Source organism: Marmota monax, unplaced genomic scaffold (genome assembly GCF_021218885.2).
Source record: "Marmota monax isolate L192 unplaced genomic scaffold, Marmota_monax_Labrador192_F-V1.1 WCK01_AAM20220418_F8-fsc00005, whole genome shotgun sequence".
In the NCBI taxonomy this organism is placed as follows: Eukaryota; Metazoa; Chordata; class Mammalia; order Rodentia; family Sciuridae; genus Marmota; species Marmota monax.
Genome location: NW_026692254.1, coordinates 24,912,999 through 24,935,860, shown reverse-complemented (window position 1 = coordinate 24,935,860; position 22,862 = coordinate 24,912,999). Strand labels below are relative to the sequence as shown.

The following is a 22,862-nucleotide window of genomic DNA, read 5'->3' as shown; positions in this document are numbered from 1 at the left end:
CAGTTCTCCCTCCATTCTCCTTCTGGAGACCCCATGCAAAGCCCATGTGGAAAATTTCCCAGGATAAATGCTGCATTGATACCTGAAAGTCATCTCACTGGGTGAAAGTCTTTCATTCTTTCTCATTTCTAACAGTTGTTTTGCGCGTTGCATGGAAGATGGAGAGTTCGTGAGGGCCTGCACCTATGAGCCCTTTAGTTTTCAGGCAGCTCCAAAGGACTTGAATGTCCAGTTGATTTATCATGAATGGCATTGATACTTATGTGACTAGAAGCTGTTAGTCTGAACTGGTGCTTGGAGAAACAAAGTCAATGAAAGTCACCGATCCAATAAATCTGTGAAGGGTTGCATGGAAAGTCTTTTAAGCAAATGACAGGCCCCGTCCTACAAGGAGGCATACAGCTATTGAGGCACAAATCAATGTCCAGAAGGCCTTAGGATGACTTATATTCCAAGCTTTTATTTTTGAAATCATATAGATTTGTATGCCAATAAACTAAACAGATTCCTGATGATATAACCTCAAAGTCAATTCATATATGTGTTTACAAATATTTTGTGTGGTAGGGAGGACAGAATCTACATTAAAATCTACATTTGAAACATAGGTTTTTGGAAGTAAGTAGCTTCAGTACTGCTGGTATATGGAAGAGTGAGGTCTTTTGCTACTCACATAATGATCTGCACTCTTATTCTGCATGCACATTAATATGAGTAAATAGAATTAATCCAGCATAATAACTTATTAATCTAGTAACAAAATAATTCTTGAAGCAATCACTTGGACTATTTGACAGAACTAATGGGCCAAAATGAGCAGTTAAGTTAACCCAATGTCAAAAATCTCTTGGACCAGGTGGGGAAGTTAGATAATGTTCATGGCCTGTCACTCTGTGCACTGCCTTTGATAGCTAACAGATTTCTACAAGCTCTGGATTGCATAGATGCCAAGTGCTTCCTGGCTGCTCCAGGAGAGTATCAAAGCCAACACAATGAGTTTTAATACTGGTGAGGTCCAGGTATTCTTGGGGTTGAATGGAAGTCACCAAGGAGTCGTCTGTCAGCTTGCCTAAGAAATTTAAAAGACTATTACCCTGGCAGTGTCACAATGTCCTTTATTTATGCTTCTCTATGGGGGAGTGGGAAGAGCAGCCAGAACAGCCTGCTATAGCAGCTATCCAGCTGCTCATGCAGTTAATATAGCTGTAGAAAGAAGGTGATTTATACAAGAGCACTTTCCCCCCCAACACTGGTGCATGAGTCTCAGACCCACTCATTCTGGGAGACGTGCACTACACACAATTTCCTGTGTGCCCTGGTGACAGCAGGATAACATAGAGAGCTGCTGATTTAAACTAGAATAGGAAACAAACACAATATATAAGTGTATTGACAATATCCATACATGACTTATGCCCTCAATGATGTTTATGAGATAGTTCACTTGTTGCAACAGACAACAGATTTCTATGAATGCAACTGAGCCAGGCAGGCAGAGATTCTGTAAAAGCTGGGGGCACAGGTTAAAAAGAGGCTTCCTGCTGCTTGCTGGTGAGGAGAAATGATTAAGGAACCAAACTGGAAAGCATGCACACATAGCTTCCAGGACCAACAGTGCTGCTGCCACAGGCAAAGGTGATCGTTGAAAGGAGCTGGGCAGACTCTATGTGGAGCCTTCTTCCCCTTTCAGGTGGTGGAGTAGGGATGAGAGGGTCTGTTATTGCTCCCCATTCCTGTGTATCCCTGCTAGAGGGGCCTGCAGTTTCACATACCTGATAAGGGCCCTGGTTGCAGCCACAGTAGCTGCTCTCCATGGTGTAGCTTCTCGACACCCCCATCTCTCTCCACACCACAACCCGGGCAGTGGAGGCTCGGGATTTCTCCACAAGGAAACTGCAGCTGCTCATTGTGAATGCTGGTGCTAGTTTATCAAGGATTTTGGGAAGAGTCTACAATTAGAAAAAAGAAAATCAAACTATGATGAGTTGCAGGTGATTAGCACTATTCATTATAAAAAATAGCTTCTCAACATTTATGTAGCATCTCTATATATCACACACTTAATATATGCTACTGTGAATCATTTATTGATCCTAAGAAATGGATACCAACTTATTTTATCATTTTTCAGATAAAGAATCTGAGGCTTAGGAAAGTAAGAATAAAGAACTTAAGTCCCACAACTACAAAATGGCTAGAATAGGATCCAGATGCCTACCTTCCCAACTCCAAAGAATATAATCTTTAGACTTGGCTTTTGTGCATCACTGTGGACCTCTGATGCACATGTATATTTGGCCCCTTACATTGCTGGGTTGAGCCTATGGGAAATCACAGATGTTATAGGGACCTGGAATTTATAGAGCAACTCAATCCAGCCTTAGTGTTTCTACAGGGTGAGACTAAGCACCGTTCACTGACCTCAGAAGGCCACAGGGGCCACTGAAGACTCTCAAGCAGGAGCATTATGAAGTTCATTTGTTTCCTATGAGTATGGAATTGCCAAAATGAACTTTTTAGCCTTATTCTCTAAGCCATAAATCTAAAGCTGGATCAATTATAAAACTCCTAAAATTCCATCCCTTCTGGGTTTATATATCCCACTTTGGAGTAAAAAATGCTTTATTTATGACCACTTAATCTCCAGTTAGAAGGCATCTGTAGACTCTAGTCACTCTGATTGGCAGAGCTGTGGCTTCCAACACTTGACCTGCCCCAGAGGGAATGATGACTCAGAGTTGATAGTACATTTAGTCCTTGGGTCAGCAAAAATACTGAGCTTGGAAGTCCCAGAACTTCAGTGACATTAACAAGAAGGGTTCTCTCACTTCAGGACTAACTAAATATGCACAAAATAGCACGTAATGTAAAATCACGTACCTTAGGTAACAAACAGTAAAACTTCAGGCTTTTGGACAAATTGGATGACAAAAGTGTTAAAAGCCTAATGAGTTGTTAAGAATACAAATTAATTGGATTTTTTGAAAAAAAAATACTAGACTATCTAGCAAATCTCTTTATCACTCTGGTACTTACTGTCCTTGGGTTTAATATAACTGTTAATTGCATTATTGACTCTATTATAAATTATGCATTATGTAAACACACATTAATATAAATATTAACATAACTTATTCTGGTCTCAATGTTCCTACATACCCTCCAGACCTACAGAACATTCTAAAAGGGAAAAAATGTTTTTATTGCTTGAGCTTCTGCAACTGCCTTCTAATTGATTTCATATCCACACTTATACCTCCCTCCCTGAGTTCTTGCCCTATCTTTGGCCTTCAAAATGTTCATCACAATTCCAATTTAGTTACTGTGTGTGTGTGTGTGTGTGTGTGTGTGTTTGTTTCTCCTCTTCAGCCTCGAAGTTCCATAAGGGCAGGAGTGTATTTTATTCACAAGAAAATCTCTGCATCCTGAGAAATATGTTACTCATAGACTTCATAACTATTTTTTGAGATAAATAGAACTTACTAGTCCAGACCCTAAGGCTCTCCTTAGATAAACATAAACATACTGCTTACATATATTTTAAAGAAAATGATTAAAAATACTCAAAATCAATTTTCATTTATCAATGTTTTAGCTCAGTGTAAGAAGTTTACTCATATTACTTTAATGATCTTTGTTTTGTAAACTTACTTCTTTTGTGATTTGTTATTTTTTAAATCATAGTTCATTTTTTAACAACAGTTATAGTTCAGAGCAAAACTGAGAGAAGAGAAAGTTGCACAGATATCCTATGTGCTCCACGGTCCCACATGGGTATAGTCTCCCTCATTATCAAAATCTTCCACCAGAATGGTGTATTTGTAATGCTTGGACCTACAATGACACATCACTATCACTCCAAGTTCATAGTTTTAAATTATGGTTCACTCTTGATCTTGCGCATTCTATGGGCTTGGTTGAATGTATAGTGACATTTATCTAACATTACTGTACCATGCAAAGTAGTTTCACATTCCTAAAACAGTTTGTGCTTCACCTGCTCACCTCCTTCCTGCTTCTCTTCCCCTGAAGACCCTGGCAATCACTGATCTTTCAATATTCCATAGTTTCATCTTTTCCGCAATGTCATATAGTTGGTGTCATACTAGTTTTCATGTTGCCTTGTCTCACTTAGTAACACCCACTTAAGTTTCCTCCATGTCTCTGCATGACATGATAACTCATTTCATTTTTGCACTGAATAATGTTCCATTGGTTAGATGTCTGAAGGTATCTTGAGTGTATTATCATGAATGAAGCTGCTACAAAATATTCATGTATAGGTTTTATGTGGACATAAGTTTTCAATTCTTGTAAGTAAATAATAAGAATTGCAATTACTGGACTTGGTGGTAACAGTATGTTAGGTTTTGTAATAACCACCAGACTGTCTTCCAAAGAGGTTGTACCACTCTATATTCCTACCAACAATGAATGAGAGTCCCTGCTGATCCCCATTCTTGTCAATAGTTGGTGTTTGTGTTCCAGATTTGGGGCATTCTAACAGGTGTATAGTGGTACCATATTATCATTTTAATTTGCACTTCCCAGATAATAAACAGTGTGGAGCATCTTTTTATGTGCTTATTTTCCATCTGTATCTCATCTTTCATGAGGTATCTTTTAAGATCTTGGGTCTATTTTCTAATCAGGTTGTTTGTTTTTTTTATAATGTTGAGTTGAAAAGTTTTGTTATATAAACTGTTATGTTCTTATGTAAACTCTGTTCTTTGAGATAACAATTAATTATCAAACATCTTTTACAACATTTTCTTCTCTAGTCTGTAGCTTATATTTTCATTCTCTTGAGAATTTGTTTCATAGAGCAGGAAAAAAATTAAGTTTAATGAAGTCTAGCTTATTAATTCTTCCTGCTAAAGATTATGATATAGTTGTTGATATCATATCTAAAAAGTCGTTGCCAAACCTGTAGTCATTTAGATTTTCTCTTATCTTCTAGAAGTTGCCACCACGTCCTGAGCTGTTTTCCTTCACCACTTCTATCTGCCATCATGTTCTGCCTCACTCCATCTTATCTTGGGCTCAGAGCTATGAAGCTGGTCAACCATGGACTAAACCTCTAAAACTGTGACCCAAAATAAACTTCCTCCTCTACATTGTTCTTGTCAGGTTCTTTGGTAACAGAGATAACAAATCTGACTAAAACAAGTCTTTGTATCCATGAACATGAATATTTCTTCTTATTTAGTTTTTCTTTCATTTCTTCATCAGACTTTTGTAATTTTCCTCATATAGATATAACACATGTTTTGTTAGACATAAAAATAGGTATTTTATTTGGAACATACTAATACAAATGGTATTGGGCTTCTTAATTTCAAATTCCACTTACTCATTGCTGTTATACAAGAAAGCAATTAAATTCTGTATATTATCTTTGTGTGCTGCAACACATTAATCATTCATTCAGGAGTTCCAGAAATAAAAATGGTTTTATTTCTTTATTTTGCAATCAGTATGACTTTATTTTGTTCTCTTGTCTTATTACATTGCTACACCTTCCAACATAATGCTGAAAAGGAGTGCTGAGAGGGTATATTCTTGTTTCACTCCTGATTTAGTGAGAAAAGTGCTTATTTCTTACCATTAATAATTTATGTTAACTGTAGCTTATTCATAAATTTTTTTATCAAATTCAGAAAGAGGAGTCTATTCTTAGTTTATTGAGAGTTTCTATTATATATGGATTTTGGATTTTTTCAAATGCTTCTTCTGCACAGAATCAGTTGATTTTTCTTCTTTAGTTTGTTGATAAGATGAATTCTATAAATTGATTTTGAAATGCTCATCCAGCCATGCATATCTGGGATAAATCCTAATTATATACTATATATAATTCTTTTTTCTATATTATTGGATTTGATTTGCTAACATTTCTTCTGGAATTTGCATCTATGTTCAGAAAATGATACTGATCTGTTGATTTCTTCTAATGTCTTTGTCTGGCTTCAGCATTAGGTTAATGTTGATCTAATAGAAATATTTAGTCTTGTAAAATGATTTTAAAAATATTCCCTCAGTTTCCACCTTCTGAAAGAGACTGTGAAGAATTTGTATAATTTCTTCCTTTAACATTTTGTAAAATTTACCAGTGAACCCATCTGGGCCTAGTGTTGTTTATGAAGGTTACTAATTATTATTTATTGATTCCATTTCTGTAATATATAGGCCATTTCAAATTATCTATTATTTTTGTATGAGCTTGGGTAGTTTGTGTCTTTCAAGGAATTGGTCTATTTAATATAGGTTATAAAATTTGCAGCATTCCATGAATTATGAAATTATTATCCATTTAATATCCACAGGATCTGTAGTTATGTCCCACTTCTCATTTTTTGTATTAATAATTTGTGCCTGCTCTCTTTTTTTGTTTCCCTAGATAGCCTGGCTACAGATTTAATGCTCTTATCAATTTGTCAAAGAACCAGCTTTTGATTTCCTATTTTTCAATCTCTTTAATTTATACTTTAGTATTTTGACAAATAATATATATAGTTTTGATCTATCTGATATTTTACCTCTTTCCTTTCATTTACTTTGAATTTTAATTTTTTATTACTAGTTTCTTAAGGTAGAAGCATGGATGATTGATTTTAGAATTTTCCTTTTTTAATAAATAAATTCAATGTTACAAATTGCCCTCTAAGCACAGATTTTATTGAATTCCACAAAATTTGATTAGTAGCAGTTTCATTTTCATTTAGTTAAAAATATTTTCTAATTTCTCTTGAGATTTCTTCATTGATTCATGTGTTATTTAGAAGTGTGTTCTTTAATTTCCACACATTTGGGAATTAAACCTTTCTGTTAACCTTTCTACTTATTTCTAGTTCAATTCCATTGTGTCTGAGAGCAGATATTATATGATTTCTATTCTTTTAAGGTATATTTACTGGCCCACAATTTGTTCTGTCTTGGTTAGTGTTTGATATAAGCTTCAGGAGAATATGTATTCTGGTGTTCTTGGAAGAGTCTATAGTTGCCAATTACATCCAATTGATCAATGGTGTTGTTGAATTCAATTATGTTCTTAAAGTGATTGTCTTTCATTTCAGATACCAGGGTTTTGAAGTCTCAGCTATAACTGTAGATTTATTTATTTCTGTTCGCATTTCTTTGCCTCGTGTATTTTGAAATTGTTAGGCACATACATGCTAAGAACTGTTATACCTTCTTGAAGGAATGACACCTTTATTATTGTTCAATGCCATTCTTTATCCATAACTTTCCTTGCTTTGAAGTTTCATGTGTTTGAAATTAATTAGAACTATTTTGCTTATATATCTTTCTCTGCCCATTTACTTTTAATCTAATATGTCTTTATATTTAGAGTGGGTTTCTTCCAGACAACTTGCAGTTGGTTCTTCTTTTTTGGTCCCTTTTTACAACCTCCAATTTTCAGTTGTGCATGTACACCATTGGCATTCAAAGTGACGGTTGCTATAGTTGGGTTAATGTCTACCATATTTGTTACTATTTTCTACCTGTTTTTTGTTGTTTGTTCTGATTTTAGTTTTCCACTCTTTTCTGCTCTTTATGGTTTAAATTGAACATTGATATCATTCAATTTTCTCTCCCTTATTCACATATAAGCTCTTTCACTTTCTTTTGGTTGACCTAAAGTTTGGAATTTCAAATAAAAGAGTACCACTTCATAGACAGTATGATTACCTGTTTATTATTAAGTGGTCTTAATTCTCCTTCTTGTTTTCTTGCTTTCATTCATTTCTCATATATATACAAGAATATGTGTGCATGCATGAATGATCAAATATATTGTTTCTATTATTATTTTGAACAAAATGCTATCTATTCGATCAATAATAAGAAAAATCAAGTTTTCATTTTACTGTCTCTTATTCTTCCTTCAATACTCTTCTTTTTCATTGTAGAATCAAGGTTCTAACCTATATTATTTTCCTTCTCTCCAAAGGTCTGTTCTTAACACTTCTTGCAAGACAGGTCGACCGGCAACAAATTCATTCAGTGTTTATTGAGAAAGTCCTTATTTCGTCTTCACTTTTGAAGTATAACTTCACAGGGTCCAGAGATCTAGGTTGGTGGTATTTTCTTTCTCAACACTTTAAATGTTTTGCTGTACTCTCTTCTTGTTTGCAAAGTTTCTGAAGAGGTCAAATCTAATTCTTATCTTTTGTTCTCTCTAGAATAAGGCATTTTCCCTCTTCAGTATTTTTTCTATACTTTTGATCTTCTGTAATTTGAAAATGATATGCCTAAGTGTAGGCCTTTCTGCATTTGTCCTTCTGGTGTTCACTGAGCTTCCTGGATCTGTAGTTTGGTGTCTGACATAAACCTGTTTTTGTTAGCTAATACACACTCTGCTCAAAAAAACCACACTTTCAAATTAATTACATGTATCTTGAGGAGTTTAACTAGTTATGAACCTTTCATTAGATTAAGGTAGACAGGTGACTTAGCAGGAAAATTTTGAGTATTTCTCTTACATTTCCACAACTATAGTTTATACATTCATTAAATAATAGACTCCCAACTTGGCATTTATATTAAATTTTAATTCTATCATCTCATTATTCTTTTGGTTTCACATATGTAAATCTATGACAGAGAAAAGAAAGCAGAGATAGCTATTCCATACAGGAAGTTGTTTTGTTTTGTTAATGAATAGAAAACAGATGAACTCTTAAGCAGTGTAACATCCCACAGGGATGTAAAGAAGTTTACATAAGATGCAATATGTCCAATGTGTAATAGACATCCAAATATTATAATATTATTTATAATTATTATAAATATGTCCCAAGAAAAGCCTCCTTCTCTTCTGGCTTTTTCTCAAGGTAGAGCTGGGAATATACATTGAAGACTTTATTCAAGAGCAGAAAGATTCTACTGCAATCTAGAACGTTGGCTAGACACTAAATATCAGGCATTGTAGCACACCCATTAAAGGAAGGCAGGGAAGAGCCACATAGACCTGAACTAAGAACATTCCAGTTCCACCATGTACTTGCTGTGCAACTTCAGATAAGCTACTCAGCCTCTCTGAGTCTTAGGCCCTTCATCTGTAAAATGGGAGAATGAACATCTCCTTATTAGAGTTGTTACAAGGAATAAATGAGATAATATAAATAAAAGGCATGGCATAGGAGCTGACATTTGGCACAGTCTAAACACAGACTTGGCAGGGATTTAGGACTAGTACAGAATTTGCCTCCAGGATGGGTCATCTATTTCTTTGTAGATATCGAATCCCATTTCTCTATAAGCATTAGAGTCAGGGGCAACCTTAACCAATGAGGGTGCATTCAATTATTTTTATTTTAAGATATATTTTAGAAGCACAAGCTATATTTTATTTTTCCAAGCTATATTTTAATTCATTTGACTTCTGCCAACTCTTCCCAAACATTCCCTGGTTTCCAAAATTCAAAGAATATGGAATTCTCTCAAAGAGAACTCAGAAGCTAGCACTTAGCTTAGAGCTCACATCCAAGTAGAACCCCTCTTCTCTACCAGAAAGATGCAAGCTCCCTATGATCAGCCTATAGAACTCAAATGTCTTCTTTCTTCTGGATTAAGCATGTGACAAAGAGGAGATAGTATAGCACTTAGAGCACTGGGTAATTATTATTATTGTACTGTTTAAAGTGCAGTTTGCCGATGAGTGAAGATTGAAAAAGAAAAGTAATGCTGCCCAAATATAAATATTCACCCTTCCAAAATTAGGAAACATTTAAAGCCTCTCTTCACATTACATAGATCTCCTCTTTAACTTAGACATCTCATTGTTTTCCAAGCTCCAAACAAGAATATATTCTTTCTTTTAATATCTATTTAATTCTGAATTACAGTCATTTGACTCATTGCTCTGCTTCTCTCCAAGATGGCACACAAATACAAAATCTCCGAGGTCAGATTCTATTATAGTTTGGATGTGAGGTGTTCCCCAAAAGCTCATGTGTGATACAGTGTAATAAGGTTTAGAGAAGAAATGATTGGGTTATTAAAGCCTGAACCCAATCAGTGAACTAATCCCCTGGGGAGATTAACTGAGTGGTACTTGAAGGTGAATAAGGTGTGGCTGGAGGAGGTGGGCCATTGTGGACATGCCTTTAAGGTATATAGTTTGTATCTGGTAAGTGCAGTGAGTCTCCCTGTGCTTTCTGATCATCATCAGGTGAGCTGCTTACCTCTGCCACACTTTTCTGCTATGATGTTCAGCCTCACCTCAAGCCCCTAGGAATGGAACTGCCCTTCTCGGGACTGAGCTCTCTGGAACTGTGAGCCTCCAAGTAAACTTTTCTTCCTGTTCAACTGTTCTGTTCAGGTCTTTTAGTAACAGCAGCAAAAAAGCTGATTTAAACAGATTCTAAAAGTGTGAACCTGTATTTCTGCTAACTACATAACCTGGGACACCTTACTTAATCTCTGTGATGCTGTTCCTTGATGTATGAAATGGGATGTTAGTAAAAGTATTTATTAACTCAAAAAATGTTTGTTAAACATCTTCTATACAACACAGTATTCTATAATATGAGGTAGCTGTAAAAAGTAAACATATTAAATATTAAATTAGTGCACATAGAGTGCTTAGCATAGCACTTTGCACACACTAGGCATGGTGTATCAATGATAATTATTATCTCTGCAATGTCTCAAAATTGGAATTTTACATAGAGGACAAATACCAGGAAATGTCACCGAAATAGGATATTTCCAAGCAGTGGTGCACAAGACCCAACTTCGATTCATTTCTTCTTAATTCACTATTATCCAAAACTGGCAATCCAATTGTTTCAAGGCTCAAGTCTTAATTATTACAGAATTCATGTCCTTGTACTTCTTCAGATTTTTCTTGAAATCAAACTTGAATTAAAATTTTTCTCATGTTGTTTTTCTTCACATATTCATCATATTTACCCCCTCAAAAATATGTCTATTGAAGCCAGGTAAGCACCAACTAAGAGTTAATGAGTCCTTTCTGTGTTATCTCATCATATTTCTGCTCCTACACTTATTCTATATTTTACATTCCTGATTATCTCCCCGTCTCCACACCTAATGCGTGTGTGCATATGTGTGTGTGTGTGTATGTGTGTGTGTGTGTTGCTGATATTGAACCCAGGGTCTTGTGCATGTGAGGCAAGCACTCTACCAACTGAGCTATATCCCTAGCCCTACAACTAATATTTTTTACAAGTATACCCCTGTTTCACTCAACTTTGTTATCCAAATACCTACCACAGTGCCTGGAAACCGGCATATGATCAATAAATGTTTGGAAGTATACATTAGCCTTTTATTATAGTAAGTATACAGTTCAATGACTTTTAGATATTTTGCAACTATCTCTACATTTCAGCTTTAGCACATTTTTCTGTCTCAAAGGTTGTTGGTGTTTTCCATGCTCCTTTGCAGTCAATCCCTGCCCTCCTTGATTTCTGAGTTTCTTCAAGACCATAGTTTTACTTCTTTCAAAAATTTTATATAAATTGAATCATACTATTGTTTCCTTTTATTTATTTATTTGGTACTAGGGATTGAACTCAGGGGCACTCAACCACTGAGCCACATCCCCAGCCCTATTTTGTATTTTATTTAGAGACAGGGTCTCACTGCATTGTTTAGCCCCTCACTTTTGCTGAGGCTGGCTTTGAACTTGCAATCCTCCTGCCTCAGCCTCCCAAGCCACTGGGATTCCAGGCGTGCACCACCACACCTTGCTACTATTTTTTTTTTCTGACTACTTTCACTTTGTAGGTATTTTTGAAGTTCACTCATGTTCCATGTGTCAGTTGTTTGAAACTTTAATTCTATTTCAGTTGCATGAATATATTGTCCTTTATCTGTTCACAAGTTGGGGTGTGGATATGGCTTGTGTTCTATGTAGGGATGCTATGCATAAAGTTGCTAGAGCATTCGTGTACAAGACTTTGCTTATATGTGTTCATTTCTCTTGGACATAAACATAGGCAAGAAATTGTTGGGTGGTAGTTTAAAAATATGAAGAAATTTTTTAAATATGAAGAAATTTTTAAAAAGTGTTTTCCAAAGTGGCCATTTAACATTTCCTCTGTCTCTGAAACTTGGTGGTTCCTGTCTTTTTTACTCTGATCATTCTAGTGATGGTGTAGTGCTATCCTGTTGTGATTTTAATTTGGAATTACTAATGAAACAATAATGAATATCATTCATATTAGCCAATTATACATTAACTTAGTTTAATTGTACAATCACTCCTTTGGCTCATTTTATAAATGGATTATTGTATTTTAACTATTGAATTACGCCCCAAAATTCTTAATATATTCTAGATACAAGTCCTTTATCAAATAAATAATTTACAAATACTTTCCCCGACTAAAGTTTGTCTTTCCAATTTCTTAACAATGTCTTTTGAGAGCAAAATAATTTAAATTGAATAAAGCCCAACTTATCTACTTTTTCTTCTGTATATTATACTTTGGGTGTTTTGTCTAAGGTAGCTTTGATTAGAGAACCCAAAAATACAAAGATTTTCTAGTAGTTAGTATTCTTTATGTTTTATAGCTTGGTTCTTACATTTAGGTCTATAATCTATTTTAACTTATATTTTGTATATGATGTGAGTCCAGTATCTAAATTTGTATTTTTCCGTGTGCTTAACCAGTTGTTCCACCACTATTTACTGGGTAAACTATATTTCTCCCATTGAATTGCCTTGGCATGTTTGTCAAAGACCAGTTGACTACAATGTGCGAGTGTGCTGTAGCTCTGTCTGTTCTGTTCCATTGATCTATATATCTGTCTTTATGCCAATACTACAGTTTCATGATTACTGTAGCTTTTCAGTAAGTTATGAAATAGAAACTAAATCCTCAAATATCATTCTTCTCTTTCAAAATTGCTTTAGCAATTCCAGTTTCTTTGCATTTCCATACAAATTTTAAGATTAACCTGTCAATATCAACAAAAGTCTAAAGAGGGACATTTCATACTACTTAAGGGAGCCACACATCAAAAAGACATAACAGTTATAAATAGATATGCCCCAAACAATGGAGCATCTATGTTCATCAATCAAACTCTTCTGAAGTTCAAGAGTCAAATAGATCACAATATAATAATTCTGGGTGATTTTAACACACCTTTTCACCACTAGATAGATCTTCCAAACAAAAGTTTAACAAAGAAACTACAGAACTCAATAATACAATCAATAACATAGACATAACTGACATATATAGAATATATTATCCATCAATGAGGGAATACACTTTCTTCTCAGCAGCACATGCATCCTTCTCTAAAATAGACCATATATTATGTCACAGAGCAATGCTTAGTACCTACAAAAAAGTAGAGATACTACCCTGCATTCTATCAAACCACAATGGAATACCATTAGAAATCAATGATAAAATAAAATCTACTCCAATACCTGGAAACTAAAAAATACACTATTGAATGAACAATGGGTTGCAAAAGATATAAAAGAGGAGATTAAAAAATTCTTAGAGGTAAATGAGAAAACTGATACAACACACAGAAATCTCTGGGACACTATTAAAGCCATTCTAAGAGGAAAGTACATTACATGGAGTTCATTCCTTCAAAGAAAAAAAAGTCAACAAATAAATGACCTAACATTATATCTTAAAGCCCTAGAAAAAGAACAAATCAACCCCCAAAGCAGTAGAAGACAGCAAATAATTAAAACCAGAGCTGAAATCAATGAAATTGAAACAAAAGAAACAATTGAAAATATGGACAAAAAAAGTTATGTTTTGAAAAAATAAATAAAATTGACAGGCCCTTATCCATTCGAATGAATAAAAGGAGAGAGAAAGCTCAAATTACTAACATACATGATGAAAAAGGAAATATCACAACAGACACTACAGAAATACAGAAGATAATTAGAAATTATTTTGAAAATTTGTACTCAAATAAAATAGAAAATATTGAAGGTATCAACAAATTTCTAGAGGCATATGATACGTCCAAACTAAATCAAGATGATATACACAATTTAAACAGATCAGTTTCAAGCAGGAAAATAGAAGACACCATCAGAAGCCTACCAACCAAGAAAAGTCCAGGACCAGATGAATACACAGCTGAGTTCTACAAGACCTTTAAAGAAGAACTAACATCAACACTCCTCAAACTATTTCATGAAATAGAAAAAGAGGGAACACTTCCAAACACATTCTATCAGGCCAATATCAACCTGATTGCAAAACCAAAGACATATCAAAAAAAAGAAAACTTCAGACCAATATCTCTAATGAACACAGATGCAAAAATTCTCAATAAAATCTGGCAAATCGAATACAAAAACATATCAAAAAATCATACCGCACGATCAAGTGGGACTCATCCCAGGGATGCATGTTTGATTTAACATAAGGAAATCAAGAAATGTAATTCATCACACCAATAGACTTAAAGAATCATATGATCATTTTAATAAATACAGAAAAAGCATTCAAAAAAACACAGCACCCTTTAGTGTTCAAAACACTAGAAAAACTAGAGTTATCAGGAACATACCTCAACATTGTAAAAGCTATATATGCTAAGCCCCAGGCCAACATCATTCTAAATGGAGAAAAATTGAAGGCATTCCCTCTAAAAACTGGAACAAGACAGGGATGCCCTCTTTCACCACTTCTGTTTAACATAGTTCTTGAATCTCTAGACAGAGCTATTAGACAGATGAAAAAAATTCAAGGGATATGAATAGGAAAAGAATTCAAATTATCTCTATTCGCTGACAATATGATTATTTACTTAGAAGACCCAAAAAATTCCACCAGAAAACTTCTAGAACTAGTAAGTGAATTCAGCAAAGTAGCAGGATATAAAATCAACACTGATATATCAAAGGCATTTCAGTACATCAGTGACAAATCCTCAGAAAGAGAAAGTAGGAAAACTGCCCCATTTACAGTAGCCTCAAAAAATTAAATAAAATACTTGGGAATGAACTTAATGATAAGAGGTAAAAGACCTCTACAATGAAAACTGCAGAATGCTAAAGAAAGAAATTAAAGAAGACCTTAGAAGATGGAAAGATCTATCTTGTAATTGGATAGACCAGAATTAATATTGTAAAAATGACCATTCTACCAAAAGCACTATACAGATTCAATGCAATCCCAATCAAAATCCAAATGACATTCCTCATATAAACAGAAAAAGCAGTCATGAAATTCATCTGGAAAAACAAGAGACCCAGAATAGACAAAGCAATCTTTATCAAGAAAAGTGAATCTGGTGGCATCCTATTCCAGACCTAAAACTATACTACAGAGCAATAGTAACAAAAACAGCATGGTATTGGCACCAAAATAGAATTGTAGACCAATGGTACAGAATAGAGGACACAAAGACAAACCCACATAAATACAGTTATCTCATATTATTGGACACAAGATAGCCTCTTCAACAAATGGTACTGGGAAAACTGGAAATCTACATGTAACAAACTGAAATTAAACCTCTACCTCTCACTATGCACAAAACTCAACTCAAAGTGGATCAAGGACCTATAATTAAACCAGAGACCTTACACCTAATGGAAGAAAAAGCAGGCCCAAATCTCTATCATGTCAGATTAGGCCCCAATTTTCTTAATAAGAAAAAATATAGCATAAGAATTAAAACTAAGAATCAATAAATGGAATGGATTCAAATTAGAAAGCTTCTTCTTAGCAAAAGAAATAATCAGTGAGGTGAATAGAGAGCCTACAGAATGGGAACAAATCTTTACCACAAGGACATCAGAGCACTAATCTCTAGGATATATAAAGCACTCAAAAATTTTAACACCAAAAAAAAAAAAAACAAATAACTCAATCAATAAATGGGCGAAGGAACTGAACAGATACTTCTCAGAAGTGGACATACAATCAATCAAGAAATATATGAAAAAATGTTCAACATCTCTAGCAATTAGAGAAATGCAAATCAAAACTACTTTAAGATTTTATCTTACTCCAGTCAGAATGGGAGCTATCAAGAATACAAACAACAATAAGTGTTGGCGAAGATGTGGGGAAAAGCACACTCATACATTTCTGGTGGGTCTGCAAATTGGTGCAGCCAATCTGGAAAGTAGTATGGAGATTCCTTGAAAAATTGGAATGAAACCACCATTTGACCCAGCTATCCTACTCCTTGGTTTATACCCAAAGGACTTAAAAACATCATACTACAGGGACACAGCCACATCAATGTTTATAACAGTACAATTCACAATAGCTAAACTGTAGAGCGAATGCAGATGCCCTTCTGTAGATGAATGGATAGGGAACATTTTGTATATACAAAATGGAATACTACTCAGCACTGAAAGAGAATAACACCATGGCATTTGCAGGTAAATGAATGGAGTTATAGAACGCAATGCTTAGTGAAGTAAGCCAATCCCAAAAAACCAAAGGCCCAATGTTTTCTTTGATATGAGGATTCTGACTCATAATGGGAATGGAGGGGTGGAGCATGGGAGGAATAGAGGAACTTAGATAGGACAAAGGGGAAGGAGAGAAAGGGAGAGGGTATAGGAGAACAAAAGTCAGTGGAATGAGTTAGACATCAATTCCCTAAGTACATATATGAAGAAACAAATGGTGTGAAAATACTTTGTATTCAAACAGTGACTTGAAAAATTGTGCTCTGTATATGTAATATGAAATGAATTTCATTTTGCTGTCATATATAAAAAATTAGAAAAATAAATAATTTAATTAAAATTTTTTTAAAAAGTCCTGCCAGAATTTTGATTGATAAGAAATGTACTGAATGTATAGAAGATCTTTGGAAAAACAACCATCTTAAGAATATTGACATTCCTAATCCATTAATTTGGTATTGCTTTCTATTTATTTAGGTCTCTAAATTTTCTCAACAGAGTTTTGCAGTTCTCAGATATAATGCACTTTTCTTTGTTAAATCTATTCTTAACTGTCTTAATAGTTTTGATATGTATGGGATTTTTTCTTAATCTTCTTTTGGATTATTCACTGTTTTTACATTAAGTAATACTGATTTTTACATCAATCATGTATCTTGCTTTTTTGCTAAATTTGCTCCCTAGTTTCAGTAGTTTATTTTGTAAACTCTCCTGAAACTTTTCTACATAAAATACTATATTTCCTGTAAGTAAAGGTGGTTTTTTCTTTTTTCTAATATGATTCTTAATATTTTGCTTGCTTTATTGTGCCATCTAGAATTTCTAGTCCAATGCTGAAGAGAAGTAGCAGGAGAAAATGGTCTTATCTTATTCCAGAACTTATGGAGAAAACATCAGGCTTTTACCATTAAATACGATGATAGCTATCACATTATTTTTCAGATGCTCAGTTTCAAGTTGAAAAAATTCCCTTTCTATTCCTAGTTTGTTATGGGATTTTATTTTAAATGAATGTTCAGTTATATCAGATGTTTTTTCTGCATATATTGAGATAATGATGTGGGTTTTTGCCACTTGTTTAAGTACCAGGAATACAAGAGTATTTGACTTTTAATTTTATACTAATCTTGTATTCATGAGATATAACTCACTTCATCACAGTGAAGAATAAATTTTACATGCTGCTGGGTTTGATCTGTTAATATTTTGTAGAGAACTTTTGCATAGGTGTTTGTAAGAGATATTATGGTGTAGCCTTCTTTTCTTATGATGTCTTTTTCTGGTTTTGGTATCAGCGTAACAGAGGCCTCATAAAATGAGTTGGCAAGTGTTTCTTCTCTATTTTCTGAAAGAATAACTTTTTACAATTAAAAATTATTTCTTAAGTGTTTCATAAATTTTGCCAACAAAGCCATTTAGGCTTAGGATTTCATTTGAGGACAGATCTTTAATTACTAATTCACTTTATTCCCTTAAAATAGCTTCTCCAATTCTCTGACTTCTTGAGTCAATTTTGGTAGTTTATGTCATGTAAAGAATTTACCCACCTGTTGGCATATAGTTGTTAATAAAATCCTTTTTTATATTGATGTTCTCTATGATACCCTTTCTCTCATTCTTAATTTTTGTAGTTTGTGTTGTCTTTCTTTCCTTAGTAATTTTTGCTAAAGTGTTATCATCTTGTTAATCACTTTAAAAAGCAAAACTATGACTATGGTTTTTCTATTGTTTGAATTATTTTTGTTTCATCAATTTTAATTTTGGTCTTTACTTTTTTTTCTTTCTTATGCTTACCTAGGATTTTAATTGCTCTTCTTTTTCTTGATTATAAATGTGAAAGCTAAGATTACAGATTTTAGATCTTTCTATCTTTCTAATATAAGCATTCAAAGCTATGCATTTTAGATGCATGCCACAAAATTGATATATTGTTTTTACTTTTATTTAGTTCAAGATATTTTCTAATTTTCCTTCATATTTCCTATTTGTCCAATGATTTAATTTAAAGCAAGCTGTTCAATTTCCATATATCCAGTGATATCCCATATTTCTTACTAAATTGATTTAAAATTTAATTATGTTGTGGCTGGTGAAAATATTTTATGTTTTCATTTTTTAAAGACCTATCAACATTTGTGTTGTAGCCTATAATAGGGTATATCCTGGAGAGTTCTTGTTGTGGATTCAAAAAAATTATGTCTTCTTTTGTTTTGAGGAAAAGTATTATGCATGTAATGAGTTAGGTCAAGTATTCTCTAGAATTACTAATTTTCTGTTTAGTCAGTCTATCACTTATTGAGAGACTAATATTAATATATCCAGCCATTTTTACTGAATTTTTAACATATATTTTTAATTCTATTTTTGTTTTGTGTATTTGGGAGTAATATGTACACAGAGATTGATAATTATCATGTTATTCTGATGAACTACTCCTTTCAGTATTATCAATTGCCACTCTTATACCTAGGAATATTTCTTTTTTTAAGTCTATTTTGTATTATATCAATATAACTACTTCATTTTTTGTTATGGTTATACTTTAGGTATCTTTTCCCCATCCTTTATTTTTTTACTTTTTTTGTGTTATGAAACAAAAGCATGTCTCTCTGGTTGGGGTTGTACTGGGTTTGATTCTCAGCACCACAAAAAAATAATAAATAAATAAAATAAAGATCCATTGACAACTAAAAAAATATTAAAAATAAAAAAGTATTTCACAGATAGCAAACTAAATTTTATTTTTAATAAATCTTAAAGCCTCTGCCTTTTGAAAAAATGTTTTAGCATTTATATTTAATGTAATTGTTTATATATTTCTGAACTTATATCTGCAATTTTGCTACTTATTTTATGTACATATCTATTTATTATTATTATTATTATTATTATTATTATTATTATTATTTTGCTTTTCCAATATGGCCTTCTTCTTTAGTCATTATTTCCTCAAATATTTTTCTAGGTATATTTCACTCTTTTACTATCTCCTGTTGCATGTTGATTGCTATGTTTGATGTTTTCTTATAAGTTTATAAGACTCTTTCCTTTAATTTAATCTTTTTTCCCCTCTGTTTTTTGAGTTGAATAAATTTAGATAGACCATCACATTTACTGATTCATTATCCTGGTATCTGCTAATGATTCTATCCAGCAAATTTTCATGTTTGTTATAGGACTTTCCTTCCTTTTTTGTTTCTAATTATCTATTCCTTCTATGTTGAACCATTATCATCATATTTTGTATTAACCTTGGAATAGTTTTCTTTAATATTTTTATATACTTTAATAGTTATATTGAAATTGTTTCTGAGAAATTCAACATCATGGCCCATACAAGTCAATTTCTACCAACAGCACTCTTTCCTGAGTATAAATCACCCACTCTTCATTCTTTATCAGTGTTGTAATTTTTTATTGAAAAATGGGACATTCTATATTATATTTAATAGCACCTCTGGACACTATTTTACTTTTCTAAATGTTATTTAAAATTGTTTTCACTTTTCTGAATTAATCTGCAGAAGCTTTGTCCTTTTCCTCTTCTGAAGTGAACGTCACTGATGTCTCCTCATGCTTTTTTAAATATTTAATTTTTTTATCTTGTTATCTATGTCTGCTAAGCCGATTGATTAGCCAATGATTTTGACAGAAGTTGTACTCAAACATCTTCAGCCCATAAAATATCCTTCTTTGTTGCTTGATTTGTATTTAGATTGGGAGAACTTTCAAAGTTTGTGGTCAGTTCTCAAGTTACTTTGGATTTTCTATTTCCTGTGCTTTCTTGGGTCTCCCCTGCACAGACACACATTTTCTTATATGGATGTGCAGAGATCTTACATTAGCTTTCTATGGCTCTCTCATTTCAAAAATCTTACCTATGAATTTCTGGAACTCTCTCTCTCTCCCTCCCTCCCCCTCTGTGTGTGTGTGTGTGTGTGTGTGTTTGTCCATCCTTGCATTGCTAAAACTGCATTTTTTAATGATTAAACAAAGAGGGTCAAGAGCAGCCCCAATCCAGAAAGTCACAGACTTCTGCTGCTCTTAAATGAAACTCCAGCAAATTTCAAGAACAAATGTTTCTCTTTTTTTTCTCAGCTCTTGGTTAATTCCTAGAATCTTAAAATGGTTGATTTTGGCAAATTTGTCATTTGTTCTATATGTGTGTTTTATAGAGAGAATTTGCTGACCTACTTATACCAACATAACTAGAAGTAGCTCCATTAAGATAATTAATAAAATTGGATAAATGTTGTAGAGTAAATGTAAAATATAATGGAATATATATAGTATATAATTGTCTCTCCAATACTTATGCTTAAAGACAAGAAACATGTTTAGAATTGTTGCATTTTAGATGTCAATATAGAAAGCCTCTAGGGCTATTGACTCCGGCAAGTGTCATTACTGTAACATTACATTAACATCTTACACAAACATTCTTCCCTGTGTCTAAGTTTCCTCATCAATAAAATGAGTCCTTGTGATTCTGAAAAGATCCATTTGCAAACAGACACACATACAAAGAAACATGTTACGCAAATCACCACAATCCAGGTTGTTATTTATAGATCAGTGATGTCAGATTGTCAGTGATGGAAGGAGCTACGTATTCAGGACCCAAAAAACAAGATAGTTTAGGTTGAAAGTAAGGGTGGGGGCCAAAACCTTACTCACCTGACTTCTTCCACATATCTAATAGTATCTCATGAATCAACTTCAAAGAACTCTAGAGCATCAATGGAATTAATTTAATAAATTACTTTTAAACTTTGACCCTCTCATTTGACAAGGGAGAAAACTGAGACTCAGGCAGCTGTTGCACTCCAATTAATAGATCATATTAGTGTTCAGATGGACTAGTCTTCCTTCTTTCCTTCTTCCCTTTCTTCCTTCCTTTCTTTCATACTGGAAATTTGAACCTAGTGATGGTTTAAAACGGAGCTATACTTCCAGCCCTTTTTACATTTTGTTTTGAGATGGGGTCCAAGTTGCCCTGGTTGGCCTCCAATTTTCAGCCCTCCTGACTCAGCCTTCTCAGTTGCTGGGATAACAGACATGTGCCACCATGCTCAGAAGGATAAGTCTTTCAAATAGCATTGCTATTAAATACTACTGTGTTTATCCTCAAGGGCAGAGGTTATGGCATATCCACCTGTCATGTTATGCCTCACACATTGCCTGACACCATACTACGCCTCAGAGTATTCATCAAGTTTGTTAATTAAGTAGCATGATCCATTTACTGAAATTGAAGTACAGAGGCTAATAATCCATACTGTAATTGACAATGATACCTAGCCTCTGCCCCATTCCATGTCAGCTTTTTACAGGAGATATCTTAAGTTTCTATTTCTTCAAATCATCCATGAACACTGTTACGTTCTCTTGGAAAAGGAGTGGTAAGGGACATACTGACTATATTTCAGATTATACTGTTAGGAGGTTTTGTTATTGTTGTTCAAAGCAAACTATGCCTAAGAGAAATTTTTGTGCAGGTTGTCATGAGCTGCTCAAATAAATATTTTGATTTTCTAAACCAGTTTCCTAGGTAAGAATAAGTAGTTAAGCTTCTTGTCACTCTGGTTGAGTCTTAGACCAAAGAGGCCATTGCAGATAAACTGTTGATCCTGCAATAATAGCCCTGGGATAACTGTACTGATCATCAGCAGCCAATTTCTGATGGGCATAGGTAAAGAAGGGCAGAAGAAATCCAAGGAACAGGGAAAGTATTTCCAGATGAAGAATAGTTTGGTGGACTTTTACCATTTTTAAGACAGCTAATAATTTTGAGTATGAAGCTGTTTCATACACAGTAAATTGCAATATTCAGAACAGATTTAGAAGCAGTAACCACCACCCTAATTTTCTTCCTTTTCAACATAAATTTGAAACAAAGGCCAGTTTTATTTTGCTCAGTTAACAATGGCTTGTTTTCTTTATCCTGATAATAAAAAGCCCTCCCTTATTTACTCCTCCTTAACTTCCTAGTTGGTTCAGGTTTAACAGTGAAGCTCTAAACACTGGAACCTGATAAAATAGAATTAGTTTCAATGGATTACTGCTCTGCTTGTTATAGAATGCTCATATAGAGAGATGTTGATGGTTTAAGTCCTTTAATTTATTTAGCCCTTCATACTTATTTAAGGTCCTTTGTATGCAATATCATTGTGTTCCTTCCATAATCTATGTAATACAGGCAGTATTTTTATTATCTTCATTTTACAGATGACAGAATGGTAGTTCAGAGAGGTAATGTTAATGACTCATAGTCACACAGTTAATAATTGTAAAGTCAGATATTAAAATTAAGCTTCCTTTCTCTAATTATCATGACCTTTATTGCACATCATGTCATAGAACACAGAGGCAAAGCAACCAAATAGTAAGCCATTATTCAACACAAGATTCCCACCTTCTTGTATTACTACCTCATCATTAAAGAAACCAAAATGATTGTTTA

The 22,862-nt window shown here is 33.7% G+C and overlaps 1 protein-coding gene across 2 annotated transcripts in view; it reads right to left on the bottom strand.

Annotated features, from left to right (window-relative positions):
- Positions 1-22,862, bottom strand: part of Agbl1 (AGBL carboxypeptidase 1) — a 719,307-nt gene that overhangs the window by 338,290 nt on the left and 358,155 nt on the right. For both annotated transcript variants that reach the window (XM_046439390.2, XM_058577088.1), the window contains exon 19: positions 1,773-1,949. In XM_046439390.2, the coding sequence (XP_046295346.1) occupies positions 1,773-1,949 (177 nt within the window). The remainder of the gene's footprint in view (positions 1-1,772; positions 1,950-22,862) is intronic.